The sequence below is a fragment of the Lithobates pipiens genome, unplaced genomic scaffold (genome assembly GCF_037356315.1).
Source record: "Lithobates pipiens isolate NorthernLeopardFrog02 unplaced genomic scaffold, aLitPip1_a1.2 Scaffold_8, whole genome shotgun sequence".
Taxonomy (NCBI): Eukaryota; Metazoa; Chordata; class Amphibia; order Anura; family Ranidae; genus Lithobates; species Lithobates pipiens.
The window spans coordinates 314,662,378-314,682,804 of NW_027507903.1; the positions used below are offsets into that span (position 1 = coordinate 314,662,378).

General features: G+C 47.0%; 1 protein-coding gene across 1 annotated transcript in view; it reads right to left on the reverse strand.

The window, feature by feature from the left end:
* NEURL1B (neuralized E3 ubiquitin protein ligase 1B) overlaps positions 1-20,068 on the reverse strand; it is a 115,823-nt gene extending 95,755 nt beyond the window's left edge. The window contains exon 1 of the mRNA XM_077472778.1: positions 19,810-20,068. Within this exon, the coding sequence (XP_077328904.1) occupies positions 19,810-19,840 (31 nt within the window). The 5' untranslated portion in view covers positions 19,841-20,068. The remainder of the gene's footprint in view (positions 1-19,809) is intronic.
* Between the last annotated feature and the right edge of the window lie 359 nt (positions 20,069-20,427).

Below are 20,427 nucleotides of genomic sequence, written 5' to 3' on the forward strand. Positions count from 1 at the left end.
CCTTCTGCTGCAGTCTGCTAATCATTCACAACTCACTTGTTCCACAAAGCTCTTTATCAGGACTGGTAACTTGGTCTGTCTAGGGTGCTACGGTACATAGGCTTGGGTGCGGTACAGTCTGCTGTTCTGTAAGGACCGCTATCGGTCCACAATACATAGGGTTGCCGTGCACTACTGCTGACCGCTGCCCTATACTGCAGCAGTCCTTCATTGGTATAGGGACTGACGTACAGTCTGCTAATCACTAACACACAACCTGCTTGGTCCACAAAAGTTCTTATAAGGACTGGTAACTTGGTATAGGGTGCTACGGTACATAGGCCTGAGTGCGTTACAGTCTGCTGTTCTGTAAGGACCGCTATCGGTCCACAATACATAGGGTTGCCGTGCACTACTGCTGACCGCTGCCCTATACTGCAGCAGTCCTTCAGCGGTATAGGGACTGACGCACAGTCTGCTAAACACTAACACACAACCTGCTTGGTCCACAAAAGTTTTTATAAGGACTGGTAACTTGGTATAGGGTGCTACGGTACATAGGCCTGAGTGCAGTACAGTCTGCTGTTCTGTAAGGACCGCTATCGGTCCACAATACATAGGGTTGCCGTGCACTACTGCTGACCGCTGCCCTATACTGCAGCAGTCCTTCATTGGTATAGGGACTGACGTACAGTCTGCTAATCACTAACACACAACCTGCTTGGTCCACAAAAGTTCTTATAAGGACTGGTAACTTGGTATAGGGTGCTACGGTACATAGGCCTGAGTGCGTTACAGTCTGCTGTTCTGTAAGGACCGCTATCGGTCCACAATACATAGGGTTGCCGTGCACTACTGCTGACCGCTGCCCTATACTGCAGCAGTCCTTCATTGGTATAGGGACTGACGTACAGTCTGCTAATCACTAACACACAACCTGCTTGTTCCACAAAAGTTCTTATAAGGACTGGTAACTTGGTATAGGGTGCTACGGTACATAGGCCTGAGTGCGTTACAGTCTGCTGTTCTGTAAGGACCGCTATCGGTCCACAATACATAGGGTTGCCGTGCACTACTGCTGACCGCTGCCCTATACTGCAGCAGTCCTTCATTGGTATAGGGACTGACGTACAGTCTGCTAATCACTAACACACAACCTGCTTGGTCCACAAAAGTTCTTATAAGGACTGGTAACTTGGTATAGGGTGCTACGGTACATAGGCCTGAGTGCGTTACAGTCTGCTGTTCTGTAAGGACCGCTATCGGTCCACAATACATAGGGTTGCCGTGCACTACTGCTGACCGCTGCCCTATACTGCAGCAGTCCTTCAGCGGTATAGGGACTGACGCACAGTCTGCTAAACACTAACACACAACCTGCTTGGTCCACAAAAGTTTTTATAAGGACTGGTAACTTGGTATAGGGTGCTACGGTACATAGGCCTGAGTGCGTTACAGTCTGCTGTTCTGTAAGGACCGCTATCGGTCCACAATACATAGGGTTGCCGTGCACTACTGCTGACCGCTGCCCTATACTGCAGCAGTCCTTCATTGGTATAGGGACTGACGTACAGTCTGCTAATCACTAACACACAACCTGCTTGGTCCACAAAAGTTCTTATAAGGACTGGTAACTTGGTATAGGGTGCTACGGTACATAGGCCTGAGTGCGTTACAGTCTGCTGTTCTGTAAGGACCGCTATCGGTCCACAATACATAGGGTTGCCGTGCACTACTGCTGACCGCTGCCCTATACTGCAGCAGTCCTTCAGCGGTATAGGGACTGACGCACAGTCTGCTAAACACTAACACACAACCTGCTTGGTCCACAAAAGTTCTTATAAGGACTGGTAACTTGGTATAGGGTGCTACGGTACATAGGCCTGAGTGCAGTACAGTCTGCTGTTCTGTAAGGACCGCTATCGGTCCACAATACATAGGGTTGCCGTGCACTACTGCTGACCGCTGCCCTATACTGCAGCAGTCCTTCAGCGGTATAGGGACTGACGCACAGTCTGCTAAACACTAACACACAACCTGCTTGGTCCACAAAAGTTTTTATAAGGACTGGTAACTTGGTATAGGGTGCTACGGTACATAGGCCTGAGTGCAGTACAGTCTGCTGTTCTGTAAGGACCGCTATCGGTCCACAATACATAGGGTTGCCGTGCACTACTGCTGACCGCTGCCCTATACTGCAGCAGTCCTTCATTGGTATAGGGACTGACGTACAGTCTGCTAATCACTAACACACAACCTGCTTGGTCCACAAAAGTTCTTATAAGGACTGGTAACTTGGTATAGGGTGCTACGGTACATAGGCCTGAGTGCGTTACAGTCTGCTGTTCTGTAAGGACCGCTATCGGTCCACAATACATAGGGTTGCCGTGCACTACTGCTGACCGCTGCCCTATACTGCAGCAGTCCTTCATTGGTATAGGGACTGACGTACAGTCTGCTAATCACTAACACACAACCTGCTTGTTCCACAAAAGTTCTTATAAGGACTGGTAACTTGGTATAGGGTGCTACGGTACATAGGCCTGAGTGCGTTACAGTCTGCTGTTCTGTAAGGACCGCTATCGGTCCACAATACATAGGGTTGCCGTGCACTACTGCTGACCGCTGCCCTATACTGCAGCAGTCCTTCATTGGTATAGGGACTGACGTACAGTCTGCTAATCACTAACACACAACCTGCTTGGTCCACAAAAGTTCTTATAAGGACTGGTAACTTGGTATAGGGTGCTACGGTACATAGGCCTGAGTGCGTTACAGTCTGCTGTTCTGTAAGGACCGCTATCGGTCCACAATACATAGGGTTGCCGTGCACTACTGCTGACCGCTGCCCTATACTGCAGCAGTCCTTCAGCGGTATAGGGACTGACGCACAGTCTGCTAAACACTAACACACAACCTGCTTGGTCCACAAAAGTTTTTATAAGGACTGGTAACTTGGTATAGGGTGCTACGGTACATAGGCCTGAGTGCGTTACAGTCTGCTGTTCTGTAAGGACCGCTATCGGTCCACAATACATAGGGTTGCCGTGCACTACTGCTGACCGCTGCCCTATACTGCAGCAGTCCTTCATTGGTATAGGGACTGACGTACAGTCTGCTAATCACTAACACACAACCTGCTTGGTCCACAAAAGTTCTTATAAGGACTGGTAACTTGGTATAGGGTGCTACGGTACATAGGCCTGAGTGCGTTACAGTCTGCTGTTCTGTAAGGACCGCTATCGGTCCACAATACATAGGGTTGCCGTGCACTACTGCTGACCGCTGCCCTATACTGCAGCAGTCCTTCAGCGGTATAGGGACTGACGCACAGTCTGCTAAACACTAACACACAACCTGCTTGGTCCACAAAAGTTCTTATAAGGACTGGTAACTTGGTATAGGGTGCTACGGTACATAGGCCTGAGTGCAGTACAGTCTGCTGTTCTGTAAGGACCGCTATCGGTCCACAATACATAGGGTTGCCGTGCACTACTGCTGACCGCTGCCCTATACTGCAGCAGTCCTTCATTGGTATAGGGACTGACGTACAGTCTGCTAATCACTAACACACAACCTGCTTGGTCCACAAAAGTTCTTATAAGGACTGGTAACTTGGTATAGGGTGCTACGGTACATAGGCCTGAGTGCGTTACAGTCTGCTGTTCTGTAAGGACCGCTATCGGTCCACAATACATAGGGTTGCCGTGCACTACTGCTGACCGCTGCCCTATACTGCAGCAGTCCTTCATTGGTATAGGGACTGACGTACAGTCTGCTAATCACTAACACACAACCTGCTTGTTCCACAAAAGTTCTTATAAGGACTGGTAACTTGGTATAGGGTGCTACGGTACATAGGCCTGAGTGCGTTACAGTCTGCTGTTCTGTAAGGACCGCTATCGGTCCACAATACATAGGGTTGCCGTGCACTACTGCTGACCGCTGCCCTATACTGCAGCAGTCCTTCAGCGGTATAGGGACTGACGCACAGTCTGCTAAACACTAACACACAACCTGCTTGGTCCACAAAAGTTCTTATAAGGACTGGTAACTTGGTATAGGGTGCTACGGTACATAGGCTTGAGTGCGGTACAGTCTGCTGTTCTGTAAGGACCGCTATCGGTCCACAATAGATAGGGTTGACGTGCACCACTGCTGACCGCTGCCCTATACTGCAGCAGTCCTTCAGCGGTATAGGGACTGACGTACAGTCTGCTAAACACTAATACACAACCTGCTTGGTCCACAAAAGTTCTTATAAGGACTGGTAACTTGGTATAGGGTGCTACGGTACATAGGCTTGAGTGCGGTACAGTCTGCTGTTCTGTAAGGACCGCTATAGGTCCACAATAGATAGGGTTGACGTGCACCACTGCTGACCGCTCACCTATACTGCAGCAGTCCTTCAGCGGTATAGGGACTAAGAGTTTTGTCACAGGGTCATTTAAAAAATGACATGCAGAGGAAGAGGCAGGCCCTTCCGCAGGGGTGGTAGGGGTAGGGCAGGAGCAACAGGCTTGAGCCAAAGTGGGAAGTTGCAGAAGGTGCGTTCAATTACTTTAAAGGATGCACCAGACTTGGTTGAGTGGCTCGCTCAGCCTTACTCTTCTGCACCCTCCTCATCCTCTCGATCTGCACCCTCTTCTTCACTCTCTGCTATGTGCACCCCCAAAGACACTACCACCAACAACACGACCACCACCACCACCACCACATACCTTCCGCTTGAGTCACTGGAATTATTTTCCGATCCATATCAAGAGGACATTTCTGATGCGCAGCCACTCTTGGTATTGGATCAGGAAGAGGAGGTAGCAACAAGCGCTACTCAGCAGTCTGACGCCAGTACCCAGATCAGCCCAAGGAGGAGGTTGGTCCCCGGTGTTGCTGCCTACTCTACTTATAGCGGTGGGGAAGGTGACGTTGATGATGACGTGTCTAGTGATGTCACGTGGGTGCCCACAAGAGAGGAAGAGGAGGGGAGTTCAGAGGGAGATATGGACCAGCAGATAGGGAGGAGAAGCAGCAATGACTTACATTGCACAGCAGGGACAAAGCAGACTGCAAATGTATCAGGAGCGAGTCATCGACCATGTACGGTCACATCTGGCGCTCCCAGGACACCGGCACATGGCTCCGCAGTGTGGGCTTTTTTTAACGTGTCCGCTGCTGACAATAGCGTTGCCATCTGCAATCTTTGCAGTCAACGCGTTAGTCGCGGTAAGCCCAATACTCACCTAGGGACGACCGCCTTAAGAAGGCACATGAGCAGCCATCACCGAGCCCAGTGGGAGCAACGGAACACACAAAGCCACACTGCAGGCTCTCACCGTCCAGCCTCGTCTTCTACTTCTCCTTCTCCTCTCTCCTCACAATTGTCCTCCACTCCACCTTCCATCACGCCAAGCTCACATTTTTCTGCAAAAAGGCAGGCTTCCGTGGGCCTAATGTTTGAGCGTAAAAAAATGATGACGCCGGATAACCCTCTTGCCCAACGGTTGGCGGCTGGCTTGTCAGAACTCATAGCCCGCCAACTACTGCCATATAAACTGGTGGACTCGGAGGCCTTTCGCAAATTTGTGGCCATTGGAACACCACAATGGAAGGTCCCAGGAAGGAAGTATTTCTCAGAGAAGGGCATCCCAGAGCTATATGGCCATGTTCAGCGGCAAGTGAATGTATCTCTGGCACACAGTGTCGGTGCCAAGATACATCTGACCACAGACACGTGGTCTAGCAAACACGGGCAGGGAAGGTATATCAGTTTTACTGCCCACTGGGTGAACCTTCTGACGGCCGTCAAGCATGTAACCCGTGGCACCCGTGTAGATTTGGTTTTACCGCCACGGATTGCATGCAGGCCTGACTCTTCTTCTCCTCCTCCTACTCCATCCTCCTCCCTCTCCTCCTCAGCTGCCTCCTCCTTTTCCGCTGCTAGCGTCTCTTCCACTGCACCGCCCAAGCTCCCCAGAACCTATTCCACATGCCAGGTGAGACGTTGCCATGCCGTGCTGCGTCTGTTGTGCCTGGAAGCAAAGAGCCACACTGGCCCGGCACTCCTTTCAGCTTTGCGTTCACAGGCAGATGAGTGGCTAACACCGCTCAATTTGACAGTTGGTAAAGTGGTGTGTGACAACGGTGCCAATCTGCTTAGCGCATTGAAACAGGGCAAAATCACGCACGTGCCGTGCATGGCACACGTCTTAAACTTGGTCGTGCAGCGATTCCTTGTCAAATACCCTGGGGTCCAGGACATCTTGCGGCAGGCAAGGAAAATCTCGGCCCATTTCAGAAGATCTTACACGGCCATGGCTCGCCTTGCTGACATTCAGCGGCGACACCATCTGCCGGTCAGACGTCTTATTTGCGATTGCCCGACGCGATGGAACTCAACCTTCTATATGCTTGATAGGCTGCTCCAGCAGAAACGTGCAGTTAACGTCTACCTGTATGAACTCTGCGAAAGAAACGGTTCTGGGGAGCTGGGTTTTTTTTCACCGCGCCAGTGGCTGCTCATGCGCGACACATGCAGACTTCTGCGGCCATTTGAGGAGATCACCAAACTGGTCAGTCGCAGCCATGGCGCCATCAGTGACATGGTACCTTATGCCTTCTTTCTGGAGCGTGCATTGCGTCGTGTCATTGATCAGGCTGTGGAGGAGCAGGAGCGGGAAGATGAGGAAGTCGCAATGCTGGATGAATTCCCAGGGGGGGCTACTCTATCTGAGACAAGTCAACAACAGGAGTCTGATGAGGAGTCAGAGGAGGATGGTGCCGGGGCGGATGAGCAGGAGCAAGAAGAGCATGCTTTAAACCTTTCTGGGATCCCTGTTGTGCGAGGATGGGGAGAGGAGAATGAAGAGGACGACATTATCCTGGATGATGAGCAGGAGCCAGGCCACCACACCGCTTCCACTTTAGTGCAAATGGGGGCCTTCATGCTCCAGTGTTTTAATAGGGACCCCCGTATAAAAAGCATGAGGGTCAAGGACCAGTACTGGGTGGCAACGTACTTAGACCCCCGGTACAAACACAAAATGGCGGAAATGTTACCGCCGTCGCAGAGGGCTGTCAGAATGCAGCACTTCCAGGCCTTGCTTCGAGAAATGCTGCATTCTGCTTTTGCGTGCGCTGGCAGAGGAGCAATTCCCACTCCCAGAGAAGGATTTGCGGGTACCAATCCAACAGCGCCTGCAAGAAGAGGCCGGTTTGAAGATGTGTTGGTGACTTCGGATATGAGGTCATTCTTTCAGCCGACCCATCGACAGGTGTCATCCGGATCCAGCATCAGGGAACGCCTAGACCGTCAGGTGTCCGACTACATTGGGTTAACGGCCGATGTGGACGCTCTGAGGAGTGATGAACCCCTAGACTACTGGGTGGGCAGGCTTGACCTCTGGCCAGAGCTTGCCCAATTTGCAATCGAACTGTTGGCTTGCCCCTCATCCAGTGTCCTGTCCGAAAGGACGTTCAGCGCAGCAGGGGGGATTGTGACCGATAAGCGTACTCGCCTAGCTCACCACAGTGTTAACTACCTCACATTTCTAAAAATGAATGAGGCATGGATCTCGGAGGAATTCAACACATGTGATCAGTAGACCATGTATATGTCTATAAACAATTTTTGGAATCAAGCACACAGACCTTCTTAATTCATTTGGCTCACTTCCCTGACCCAAAAAAGCACACCGTACTATATGCCCCTACCCTCCTCTTTGAAGAGGTTGAGCGGTGTCATATTTCTACTGGGGCTGCTTATTATGAGGGGTTCCCACCATCCCTGTGCTGTGCTGACTTCCTCCTGGGTGTTCTTATTATGAGGGGCTCCCACCATCCCTGTGCTGTGCTGACTTCCTCCTGGGGGTTCTTATTATGAGGGGATCACACCATCCCTGTGCTGTGCTGACTTCCTCCTGGGGCTGCTTACGGTGCTGCTGTCAGCGCTGTATGTCACGGAGCTGCTGTCAGCGCTGTATGTCACGGAGCTGCTGTCAGCGCTGTATGTCACGGAGCTGCTGTCAGCGCTGTATGTCACGGAGCTGCTGTCAGCGCTGTATGTCACGGAGCTGCTGTCAGCGCTGTATGTCACGGAGCTGCTGTCAGCGCTGTATGTCACGGAGCTGCTGTCAGCGCTGTATGTCACGGAGCTGCTGTCAGCGCTGTATGTCACGGAGCTGCTGTCAGCGCTGTATGTCACGGAGCTGCTGTCAGCGCTGTATGTCACGGTGCTGCTGTCAGCGCTGTATGTCACGGAGCTGCTGTCAGCGCTGTATGTCACGGAGCTGCTGTCAGTGCTGTATGTCACGGAGCTGCTGTCAGCGCTGTATGTCACGGAGCTGCTGTCAGCGCTGTATGTCACGGAGCTGCTGTCAGCGCTGTATGTCACGGTGCTGCTGTCAGCGCTGTATGTCACGGAGCTGCTGTCAGCGCTGTATGTCACGGAGCTGCTGTCAGCGCTGTATGTCACGGAGCTGCTGTCAGCGCTGTATGTCACGGAGCTGCTGTCAGCGCTGTATGTCACGGAGCTGCTGTCAGCGCTGTATGTCACGGTGCTGATGTCAGTGCTCTGTATTACGGTGCTGCTGTCAGTGCTCTGTATCTCCTGCACCCTCTTGTTTGCCTACCCTGGTCCCTGACCTTCCCTCTCCTCCATTGCCTTCATTAGCTCCATAGTCCTGAATTGTCAGAACAATTTCCCAAATAAAAAAAAAATGCTTGTAGTTATCGATCCCAAATTCACCTCATACATGTATTATGCTATTGTCCAGGTGGTGGGACTACGTGCTACCCCCTAATAATTACCCCGTGGCCGCAAATTCGACCTAAAGGTTTGCGAAATTCGCCTCCCATTGAAGTCAATGGAGCCCGCGGCGAACGGTCGTTTTCGCGAACGTTTGTGTCCGTTCGCGTTTCGCGTTCGCGAAACGTCCCGTCGGAAGTTCGTCCATCACTACGCTGGACACATGGCATTTTTAATGTTCTGCTCTATAAAACCAGCTTTGAGTACATGAGAAAGCCACAAATAGATTGCAAGCAGCTGGGCAACCCACATGAGTACTACAAGAGCAACTGATAGGGCAAAGTGTTTTTTGAACGAGCTGAAATACTGAAACCTACTTATAGCGCCACATCCCATTATCTATACAATAAATAAATGATAGGGCAAAGTGGCCTAACCTAAAAAAAAAAAAAAAAAAACTCTGTCAAATTACTGATACCACTAAATCTTTCTTTTTTTTTCTTTTTTTATTTAAATCATTTTATAGGGAAATTATATTGAGGGGAATTTATTAAAGTCAGAGCAGCCAGAATCTACTGCAGCTGTGCATGGCAACTGATCAACTTCCACCTTTGCTATTCAAAGCTGAACAAAACTAAGCTAAGCTTATTGGTTGCAATGCACCACTGTTCCAGATTCTGGCTGCTCCAGTTTTAAATGTCCCCCAAATAGTTCTGAGTGACAGGGGTGTCACTACTATTGCAAGGAGTGGCCTGTAAAAATTAAAATGGTATATTCTTCCATGGACATACCTGCCTGGAGTTTGCATGTGCTTAGCACTGCCACCTAGCGGCACTAGGGGCATCGGTTCAAATTCCAACCACGACACTACCTGCCTGGAGTTTGCATGTTCTCCTTGTGCCTGCGTAGGTTTCCTTTGGGTATTCCAGTTGTCTCCCCACACTCCAAAGACATGCCCTAGTATGCTCCTAACTTAGTGCCCTAGTATGTGTATATATGAATATGAGTTAGGGACCTTAGATTGTAAGCTTCTTGAGGGCAGGGACTGATGTGAACATATAATATATGTAAAGCACTGCATGAATTGACAGCGATATACAAGTACCTGAAATAAAATAAATACGTTCTTTAGAGAGCACAACACATGCCATGCCTACACCACAGTCTTGCCAGGAAAGAATGACAGCAGAAGGAGGAAAAGCAGCTGGAGTAACGGGAAGAGAAGTTTGTATAGAAGTGCTGTGAAAAAAAACAGCAAGAGAGAACAGACAATAGGGCATGGGGATTTGGGTGGACATAGAGGTCAGTAGCTACTTGGCTCTCCTAAAACACTCCAATAGGAATGCCCACAAATTGGGCTTCATATGGGGTGGAGCTCACAGCCAAAAATACAACAAATAACATGGCAAATTTTTTGAAAATAGCTGCGCTTTTCATTTTTGAAAAAGTGCAGGTTTTTGGACCAGCAGGTAAACTTTTATTCTGGCTCAGAGGCCTTCTTTAAGAGAAACAGCATCCTTTATCATAGAAATAATACCTTACGACTGTTACAGAAAGTGCAATGTAAGTCTTGGTAAGGTTTCTTAGATGTGAAAGCCATCCATACAATGTTAAGTCTTCCACTGTTTGTGTTACTGTATTAAAAACCTTGTATAGTCTATAATTATTATCTATATACATGGAGCCAGCTTTATTGATTTTTTTTTTTTCTCCTCGCTGCTGATTGATAACAATACACGCTCTGCCATAATGAATGGTAGTGAGAGACCATGTGGTTTAAGATGGGGGGGAAAGGGGAGGTTGGAGCATTTTTTTTTTATTATTAATAAGGGGGTGCTTTCATATCCATGTTAGTAGTGTCATTTTCTCATTCTGATTCATCAAAGCATGAGTTGTAAGGATTGGTGAGGTAAAAAAAAAAAAAAATAGAAAAATAAAAAAAGAAACTTCCTAAAAAGGGTAACTTTGTAGCAATCCTGTTTGAATAAATATCCTTTGTAAACACATGAACCTCCAATGCGCATACTGGGAAATAGTCTTCTCACAAAATAGTTCAGGTAAGTTCAAACATCTACCTGCGAGAGAGACCTTTAAATATATTCCAAATCCATGAAATGAACGGCGTTAAAGCACGAGGGCTTTCAATGGCATGGGCACAGCCTTCTAAGATTTATCTGGAAGGCCAGCTGACAAGCTCACAATTTCCCTACACACAAACCATCTGCCGGGGGCCCTCATTGTCCGCCTGCTTTTGGCTTTTCAAAGAAAATGTCTGATTCTTTCATGCAGAAATACACATTTTTGTAACAAAAATACATGAGCAGTCTGGATCTACCAACATAAACAGCCCGCATGTGAAAACACATACTTTATATAAATTGCCGGTTAGCTCTGGTCTGTATGCAATCTTGACATTTTAACAAGCAACATATCAACAGACACTTTACAGATGAAGCAACCATGTTTACAGGCCTTAAATATCTAGGCAAGGAAAAGAAAAACATATACAAATTGTTTTTTAACTGTGTACAAAATCAATGGATACAATTTAAAAAGTACATGTGCATACAAAAGATTATTATACTATATAGATCAGTGATGGCGAACCTTGGCACCCCAGATGTTTTGGAACTACATTTCCCATGATACTCATGAACTCTGCAGTGTAGTTGAGCATCATGGGAAATGTAGTTACAAAACATCCGGGGTGCCGAGGTTCTCCATCACTGATATAGATGATCAATGGAATTTTGAATTGGGTGGTATGAAACTAAGAAGCAGTCCTATAAATATGGCGATCTTCAATAGCCCATGGTAAGGTTGAGCTGATGACCAGCGCCGTATTGGACTTTTTGACAACAAACATGCAAATTAGCTGTTTTAAGGCAACATCCGACCGTGTGTACGCTCCATCGGACAAACTTTTTCGATTTTCATCTGACTTTTGTTGGCTGTGCGAACGGAAAAACTTTCCGACAACAAAAGTCCGATGGAACAAAGTCTGATCCTGTGTACAGAAAACCATGGGACTCTTGTACAAAGTACAAGCACGCATGCTCAGAACCAAAGATCAGACAACAATACAGAAGTTGACCAAAGGTGGCGGTAAAGAGCAGAAAAACCACGTGATTTGGTGAAAGTTGGCTGAAAAAGTCCTGCCGTGTGTATGCAATAGGGATGAGCTCAGGCGTGTTCGCATGGAACACGTGCAGAGCCCGCCAGGAAGTCGGCGCAGCGCTGCGCTAATAACAGGCAGTGAGACATTGCCCGATCTCTGCAGCTGCACATCGGGGCAATGTCTCACTACCTGTGATTAGCGCAGCGCTGCGCCATCTTCCTGGCGGGCTCTGCACGTGTTCCATGCGAACACGACTGAGCTCATCCCTAGTATGCAATACAAGTTCACAGCCGACGCCCCTTGGTACAAAAATCCACGGGAAAGTTTGTACAAAGTCCGATCGTGTTTACGAGGCTTATGTCGCACATTTTCAAGTTTTTAGACCAAGCAAAATTCCCATACCGGTACTGAGCCGAAGATCGGCTCTTTTGTAAAAAGCAATCTTATTGGCTAACCAGCTGCTGGATAGCTTTTAAAAGCAGTGGGAAGGGATGCCCCCCTCCTTCCATGGCTTTTTCAGGCTGTCCATTCCCACTGGAACACCCGATCTACCAGCCAGCTGATCACAGAGGCAAACAGAGACCAGAACCCTCTCTGTTCGCCTCTATGATATAAGAAACCGGACCCGATAAGCAAACATCACCTCCCTTTTCTCTGGGCGTAAATGGCGCCATTTTTTAATAATGAACAGCATTTGATCACACAGATCTTGGTGTGATCAAATGCTTTTAAGGGCAGAGGAGAGATATGGGGACTAATAGACCCCAGATATCTCTATAAACAGTACCGGTCACATGCCTATTGCTGTCACAAGGGATGTTTACATTGCTTGTGACAGCAATAACTGATAAAAAAAATAAATGTAAAGTGCCCCTGTCCTCACAAGCAAAGTCTCGTGAGTCGGTCCTACATGCATGCAAACAGCATTCAACCCACACATGTGAGGTATCACTGCGAACGTCAGAACATGTCCAGTAATTCTAGCAACAGACTGTGTACATCTAAAGTGGTAACCTGTGAAGGCATTTACAGCAATGCCTACGGATAGTAAAACTTATGCTGTTTGTTGCTGTTGCAGGGCATGCGAAATTTTAAAGTGTGACATGCTTGGTATCTATTTACTTGGCATAATATCATTATATATATTATACATATTTTTACCAAACGGTTGGATGTTATAATGTGTTTTTGTGCATTAAAATGAAAAAAAAAAAAAAAAAAAATTATATATATATATATATATATATATATATATATATATATATATATATATATATATATATATATATATATATATATATATATATATATATATATCTATGGATAGATAGAGGGGTATATTATTTATAATATATATCTATGTATAGCTCTATATCTATGTATAAATAAAATGTTTAGGGGTTCTAAGAAATGTTCTAGGAAAGAAATACTGATTGTTACATGTAAACAAAGTGCCAGAAAAGGCCTGATCGTCAAGTGGCTTAAACTGAAGGAGGACAGGGTTAAAACACACAAGTCATCAGCGGGGGGGTCTAATTCTGCCCAGAACAGGCTCAATGCTTGGATGTCATTTCTTCGATTCAATTTTGGCATCTCAGCTGTTTTTTGTTCCTTTGTAGCATGTGTGCAGCAAGTGTGGGACAATGGCAGCCGCGTCCTCGTGGCATCTGTCCCCTCTCAAGTTATACAGGCACATGGCTAATCCCTGCTGAGGAATAATAGCTAGCTCCTGCAGAAGTCTACCACCTTCACGTACAAAAAAAAAGGAAGGGTGAATCAGTAACCAAGGGTAGCGTAACAAACAAATGTTTAATAATTCCACTATTAATAATAAATGAATACAACTATTTATCATTCTTACAAATGATCCGGCAACTGCGATACACGGCTTTTCCTGTATCCCATTTTCAGTTCATTATATGTTCAGTAGCATTGGAACACTCAGATCTCCCGGGAAAAAAAAAAAAAAAAAAAAAACAATTAACCCAGAACAGCGTCATCCCAGACTTTCCGGAGAAGAAAGGGTTAATGGCGATCTACCATGATCTGGTTATGTGAAACTGCTAATCTTTCTAATCCCTGGTTACACATTCGCCTATATGAATTATAGGCTTCTTTATTTCAAGGGGAAACCCACCGAGCTATCGCAACCACGGTCGGGAAAGATTTGACCACAGTATAACCGGCAGCCTGGCTGTGCAGTTACGGGATAATGACATATTCCAAACATGGAATAAAAAAGAACAAAAGGTGACCAAAAAGGAGCCAATGTGGTAGTTCCAGCACAGGCTGCAGAGTGCGGAGTCGTATCTCAGTCTATGGAGAAAGCAGAGCGAGGATTATGTCAAGTGTTAGATGATCCATGGCATTACCTCAATACAGCCAATGAGTATTGCAGCTCAGGGAGAGAGTTACATATAGACGGTGAATGTATATTAATAGAAAGGGGATTGGGTAGGGATTGAAATAGATTTCCTGCCCATTGGAAAGCACCAATGGCGATAATAATGTTCATGGGGGATATGCTCTCAAATACCAACATGGGACAATAATGTATATTTCCCAAAGAAAGCAATAAATCTGGATGTGGGAACCTTTACAAGCTTTCTATACTATTACTTGGATCAGGACGGAGATGTAGTGCTGGATGGGAACATTTCTGTATATAGCCAAAGTTTCCTAAAAACAATGGATGAATCCAAACGCTGGAGACTAATTCATTTCATTGCCCTAGGCTATTTAGAAAAGATCGCAGTTGCCCAGCTGCAGTTCTGATATGGTGCTTCCTCCAGAGCAGCCAACATGTCATACACTATTCATCAGAGGGTTAACCTAAAGACTTCCACTATTCATCATAGGGTTACCTTAAAGAGCACCTGTCTTACACTATTTATCACAGGGTGAACTTAAAAAGACTCCCGGTTTTACACTACTCATCAGAGTATAAACGTAAAGTGGTTGTAAAGATTTTTTTTTTTATATGCAAAATAACAAACAGTTCATACTTACCTGCTCTGTGTAAGGGTTTTTCACAGAACAGCCCCAAACCTCCTTTCTGGGGTATCCTGGCTGCGCTCCTTGCTCCCCCTCTTCATCAGGTGTTCCATGGAGAGCCCCTTTCCAAGGGGGCACTCGTGCAGGCACACTCCCGAGTCCTGCTGTAGGGTCCATTGACACATACAGCAGGACTCGGCCCCATCCCTGTGTCACTGGATTTGATTGACAGCAGTGGGAGCCAATGGCCCTTGCTGCTATCAATCTATCCAATGAGGACCAGAGACAGCGGCAAAAATTGAACTTCCACTTTAAAAGCTGCGGACCCCTGGCATGCCACATTTGGCATGTCATTTTTGATTGGGGGGGGGGGGGGGCAGGTATCCTGTTTTTAGCGGCACCCGGCTCCCACTTCCTCTACTGGTGCCGCAAGGAAGATTACCTCCTCCACCCTCCCTCCCTGCAATGTTCTGGGACACATCACAGAAGATTGCCCGGCCATTCAGAGTGTGCAGCATGGCTCGTGCATGTGCAGTGCTCGCCAGGCTGTAAAGTCACAGCCAGGTGCCCACAGAATGCCAGTGTCGTGGAGAGGAGCAAGGCTTCCTGCACCCGCATTGCTGGACTGTGGAATAGGTGAGTGCCCGATTATTAAATGTCAGCAGCTGCACTTTTTAATGGGTAGAACTCCACTTAAGGGTGAAAAAACCTTGAGGGTTTACAAGTCCTTTAAAGAGTACCTGTCTTACACTACTTATTAGAGGGTTAACCTAAAGACTTATGTCTTGTACACATGGTCGGGAAATCCAACGGAAAAAAAATATGAGAGCAGGATCTCAAATTTTCGACCAAAAAAAAAAAAAGCAAAAAAATCAGATTTGACTTTTTCCGATCGGACAAAGTGCCACGCATGCTCAGATCAGATTACGAGACCAGAGCGGTTGGCTACTAGCCTGAACGTAGTCCCATCGTAACGAACGAACGTCATCACGTTCCGAATGATCGGATTTTCCGACAGTTTTGTCCGACCACGTGTATGCAACACCAGTTCAGGACAAAATCCGTCTGAAAAAATCTGACGGATTTTGTTGTCGGAATGTCCGACTGTGTGTACAGGGCATTACACTACACCTTGTCTCCATTCTTTATTTTGTTGAGGAATCACTTTAACCACTTCAGCCCCGGATGGATTTACCCCCTTAATGACCAGGCCATTTTTTTGCAATACGACACTGTGTAATTGCACAGTCCTGCGACACTGTACCCAAACAAAATTGATGCCTTTTTTTCCCTCCCACAAAATAGAGCTTTCTTTTGATGGTATTTAATCACCTCTGTGGTTTTTATATTTTTTTGCGCTATAAACAAAAAAACTGTGACAATTTTGAAAAAAAAAAATAAATAAATAAAAAGTTTTACTTTGTGCTATTAAACATTCCCAAAAAAATTAAAAAACAATTAAAATGTATCAGTTTAGGCCAATATGTATTCTGATACATATTTTTGGTAAATAAATAAAAATTATCACAATAACTGTATATTTATTGGTTTGCACAAAAAGCCATCTCATCTACAAAATAGGGGATAGATTTATGGCATTGTTATTTTTATACTAGTAATGGCGGTGATCAGTGATTTTTAGCGGGACTGCAACATTGCGGCAGACAGATCAGACACCCAACGGACATTTCTGACACTGTTTTGGGAACCAGTGACATTACTACAGTAACCAGTGTTAAAAATATGCACGGTTATTGTACTAATGACACTGGCGGGGAAGGGGTTAACATCAGGGGCGATCAAGGGGTTAACCTTGTTCCCGCACTGTGTGTTCTAACTATATGGGGGAAGGGCTCACTGGGACAACACACAGATCCGTCTTCCTGCATAGCTTAAAGACAAGATCTGTGTGATCTCCCCTGTAAGAATAGAGATTTGCCTTGTTTACACAGGCAGATCCCCGTTCTGTCACTGTGGGAGAACGATTGCGGATGGCCGGTGGGCACTGAGTCCGCTGGTGTTCTGTTGAGAATTGCCCCCCCATTGAATAGTGCCTGGTATGTACTGCGCATGTGCCGTACGGAACAGCACAACAGCTGATTTGGCGATCAGCTGGGCTGACGTAACCAGGGCGCATGCGCACATCGTAGGAGGTGTCCCTCGATGGGAAATACCATTTCACAGGCACAATTGAAACCTATACAAACAGCGGGGGGAAACCTTAGTTCTCAGATTGTGCATCGCTGCTGCTGGAGGATGGCTAGTGGCTGTGTTGAAGAGCTGGTTTTGTCTGTGTTGCAACCCACCTGTCCACACTGGTAAAACTGGCCATTCAATACAGCAAACCTGCCCTGCAACACAGACAAAACTGGACCATCAGCACACTGCAAAGCCGCCCGCAACAGCGAGGCACAACGCGAGAACTACAGTATCCCCCCTGTGGTTTGTATAGGTTTCAATTGTGGCCGTGAAATGATATCTCCCATCGAGAGATGCCTCTTACGATGTGCGCTTACGCCCCTGGTCACATCACTCATTGGCAAATCAGCTGTAGTGTGTCTCCGTCCTGCGCATGCACTTCTCAACAGAACACAGGCCCCGCTGATTGGCTCCCCCACTGGCCAATGGTGGTGCACATGCGCCCACAAAAGCGAGTTCACGGGCAGATGTACACCAATGGCAATTTGCGCAGCTGAGCCACCTTGCCGAAGTATAACTGCGGTGGGTGGTCGGCAAGTGATTTAAAAAAAAAAAAAAAAAAAGTTACCCCTCTAGCATTTCTGCCTGTGGCTATCTTGAGTAAGGGAAAATTATTCATGTAGCGTTTGGTTTCTGGAATCCATCTGCCCTTAGCTCATGCATGCAGGAGAGTGTGCTTAGCTGAGAATACCCCTCCTGAAGACTCCTGGGATGTATGATATCATTTGCCTAGGCAAGAAACCAGGAAGTAACTGAAGAAATGGAAAAAAAATAAATAAAAAGTAAAAAGGAAAATATGATATGCTTTCCTATCTATTCCCTAATGCTAGGTACATGAGGATTAAAAATAATCAATTTTGATTGGGAGAGTGAAGCTCCACTTTAAAAGAGCACCTGTCTTACAATACTCATCATAGGGTTATGTGCCAACATGAGCTGTGCTTGGCTCCCCAGTTCTGCGCACCAAGTACCACCATACTAACTGGTGTCAAAACTTCTTGCTGAATTTCTACTTTATTTTAAAAAGGAGAATTCAGCTGCTGACCCACAAGATAAGAGGTTCCAATGTAGATGGGAATCAGACCAGGATCAATGGAAGTAAAATCTCCCACAGATTTATTCGACCATCTGATGACTATGCTCAGCCCACGCCGCCCACAACTGAAATCACTAAACGTGGAGCCGTCCATACATGCATGATCCAGATCCAGCACAATACAGCTGGGTCCTGGCAATAGGATGGCCTGGGGCATTTAAAGTCCATGTGTCTAACTGCTGATTGTGGGTGACATTATAGCCACATCCGCCCCCAAAAATACAGAAGGAAACAGACTTGAAGGATAATACAAGGCTGCCTTGTGTAGATATGGATTGCTGAACTTCATACAAGTCCCTGTGTCCTCCCACACCATCAATGGAGCCATTCTCCCAGGATCAGCCACCACTCTCACATCTAAAAGGAGGCACCTGCCCTGGCTCTGGACATCCCTCCTGTGTACTGGCACTGTGACAGCTATTTGCCAACCAGCACAGCACTGCAAACTGTCACACAGCCGTTGGGATTCAAAAGCCTCAAAAACACAAACTTCACCTAGAGAGCTTCACATGGGCCCCGCCCACTCTCATTACAGTCTATCACCTCCATACATCGCTACCGATACTACTGGGCTCTATAGACGCAGGCTGGAGATCGGTGATCATTGCTTACTTCCATAGATTGTTACATGGTATTCATACAGACACAGGCAGGAGATCGGTGATCGTTGCTCATCTCCACCATATATTGCTATATATAGCATATACACAGCCAGACAAGAGATCGGTGATCGCTGCTCAACCCCATACATTGCTATATAGTATATACACAGGCAGGAGATCGGTGATCGCTGCTCACCCCCATACATATTGCATATACATAGCCAGACAGGAGATCGGTGATCGCTGCTCACCCCCCATACATTGCTATATAGTATATACACAGCCAGACAGGAGATCACTGCTCACCCCTATACATTGTTACATAGTGTCTATGTAGAGACAGGCTGGAGATCGGTGTTTGCTGATCACCCTCACACATTGCTAAATAGCATATACACAGACAGACAGGAGATCGGTGATCACTGCTCACCTCCAGCATACATTGCTGCACAGTATATACAGAGCCAGGCAAGAGATCAGTAATCACTACTCACCTCCATACATTGTTACATAGTATATACAGTGACAGACAGGAGATCGGTGATCACTACTCACCTCCATACATTGCTGCACAGTATATACAGAGCCAGGCAAGAGATCAGCGATCACTACTGACCTCCATACATTGTTACACAGTATATACAGTGACAGGCAGGAGATCGGTGATATCCGCTCACCTCCATACATCACTTTATAGCCGATGTACAGAAGCAGACAGGAGATGGATCAGTGATCACTGCTCATCCCTATACATGTCTGCTCTATACAGGCCAGACAGATCCCCTCCATACATCGTATATACAGAGCATTTCTCCCCTCCATGTAGATCTATACAGAGTCAGACATCAGATCGGTATCACTGATCATTTCTCTTTTTTAAAAATAAACATCCTTCCGCTCTATCCTATGGGGTGGAGGAGATCCCTGTGCTCCCCTCATTGATCCCATTCTCTGGATTCCTCATAGACCCGCAATGATCCACCTAATACATGTCTGACAGGCTGGGTGTCACATGGAGGATGGACATGACACCATCGATCACCGAGGACTGCTCCCAGGATGCCGAACGCTGGCTCACCTGGCAGGGTTTTGTGCACCGTGTTCCCCATAGCGGTAGGTGCAGCGCTTGTAGCAGCGGCAAGAGATCACTGAGCCCTGTCCGGGCCACTGAAGGTCCATTTAATCCTTGTCTTCCGGTAAATGTGTAGTCTGCACAGAGATCGGGGTGTCGGTCCTCCCGGTCTATGGACTCCTCCGCCGGCCGTCTCCGTACACAGCTACAGCCGGAGCCGAGTGGCTACATCTCCAGCCACAGGCGCTCCATCACCGACAGGGGCGGGGCCACACTGACAGCCAAGACACGCCCCCTCCCCGCAGCCTCTGTCCCTCTTCATCCTGAATTAATGAGGCTCAGCGGGGAGGCACAGATCGGGCGACCAATACATCACACAGTCATAGCTGAGCCCTATTGTTTACTTTCTTATTAGAAGAGGATCTCTGTACACAGACTGATCCAACAACTCGCCATGTATTTTACAGGATTTACATAGCGCCAACAGTTTGTACAGCGCTTTACACTACGAGGGCAGACAGTACAGTTCCAATACAGGAGGAAGCTGAAGGCCCTGCTCATTAGAGCTTACAATCTACAAGGGATTATGTCACCTTAATAATTACCACAACCAATCAGATATGA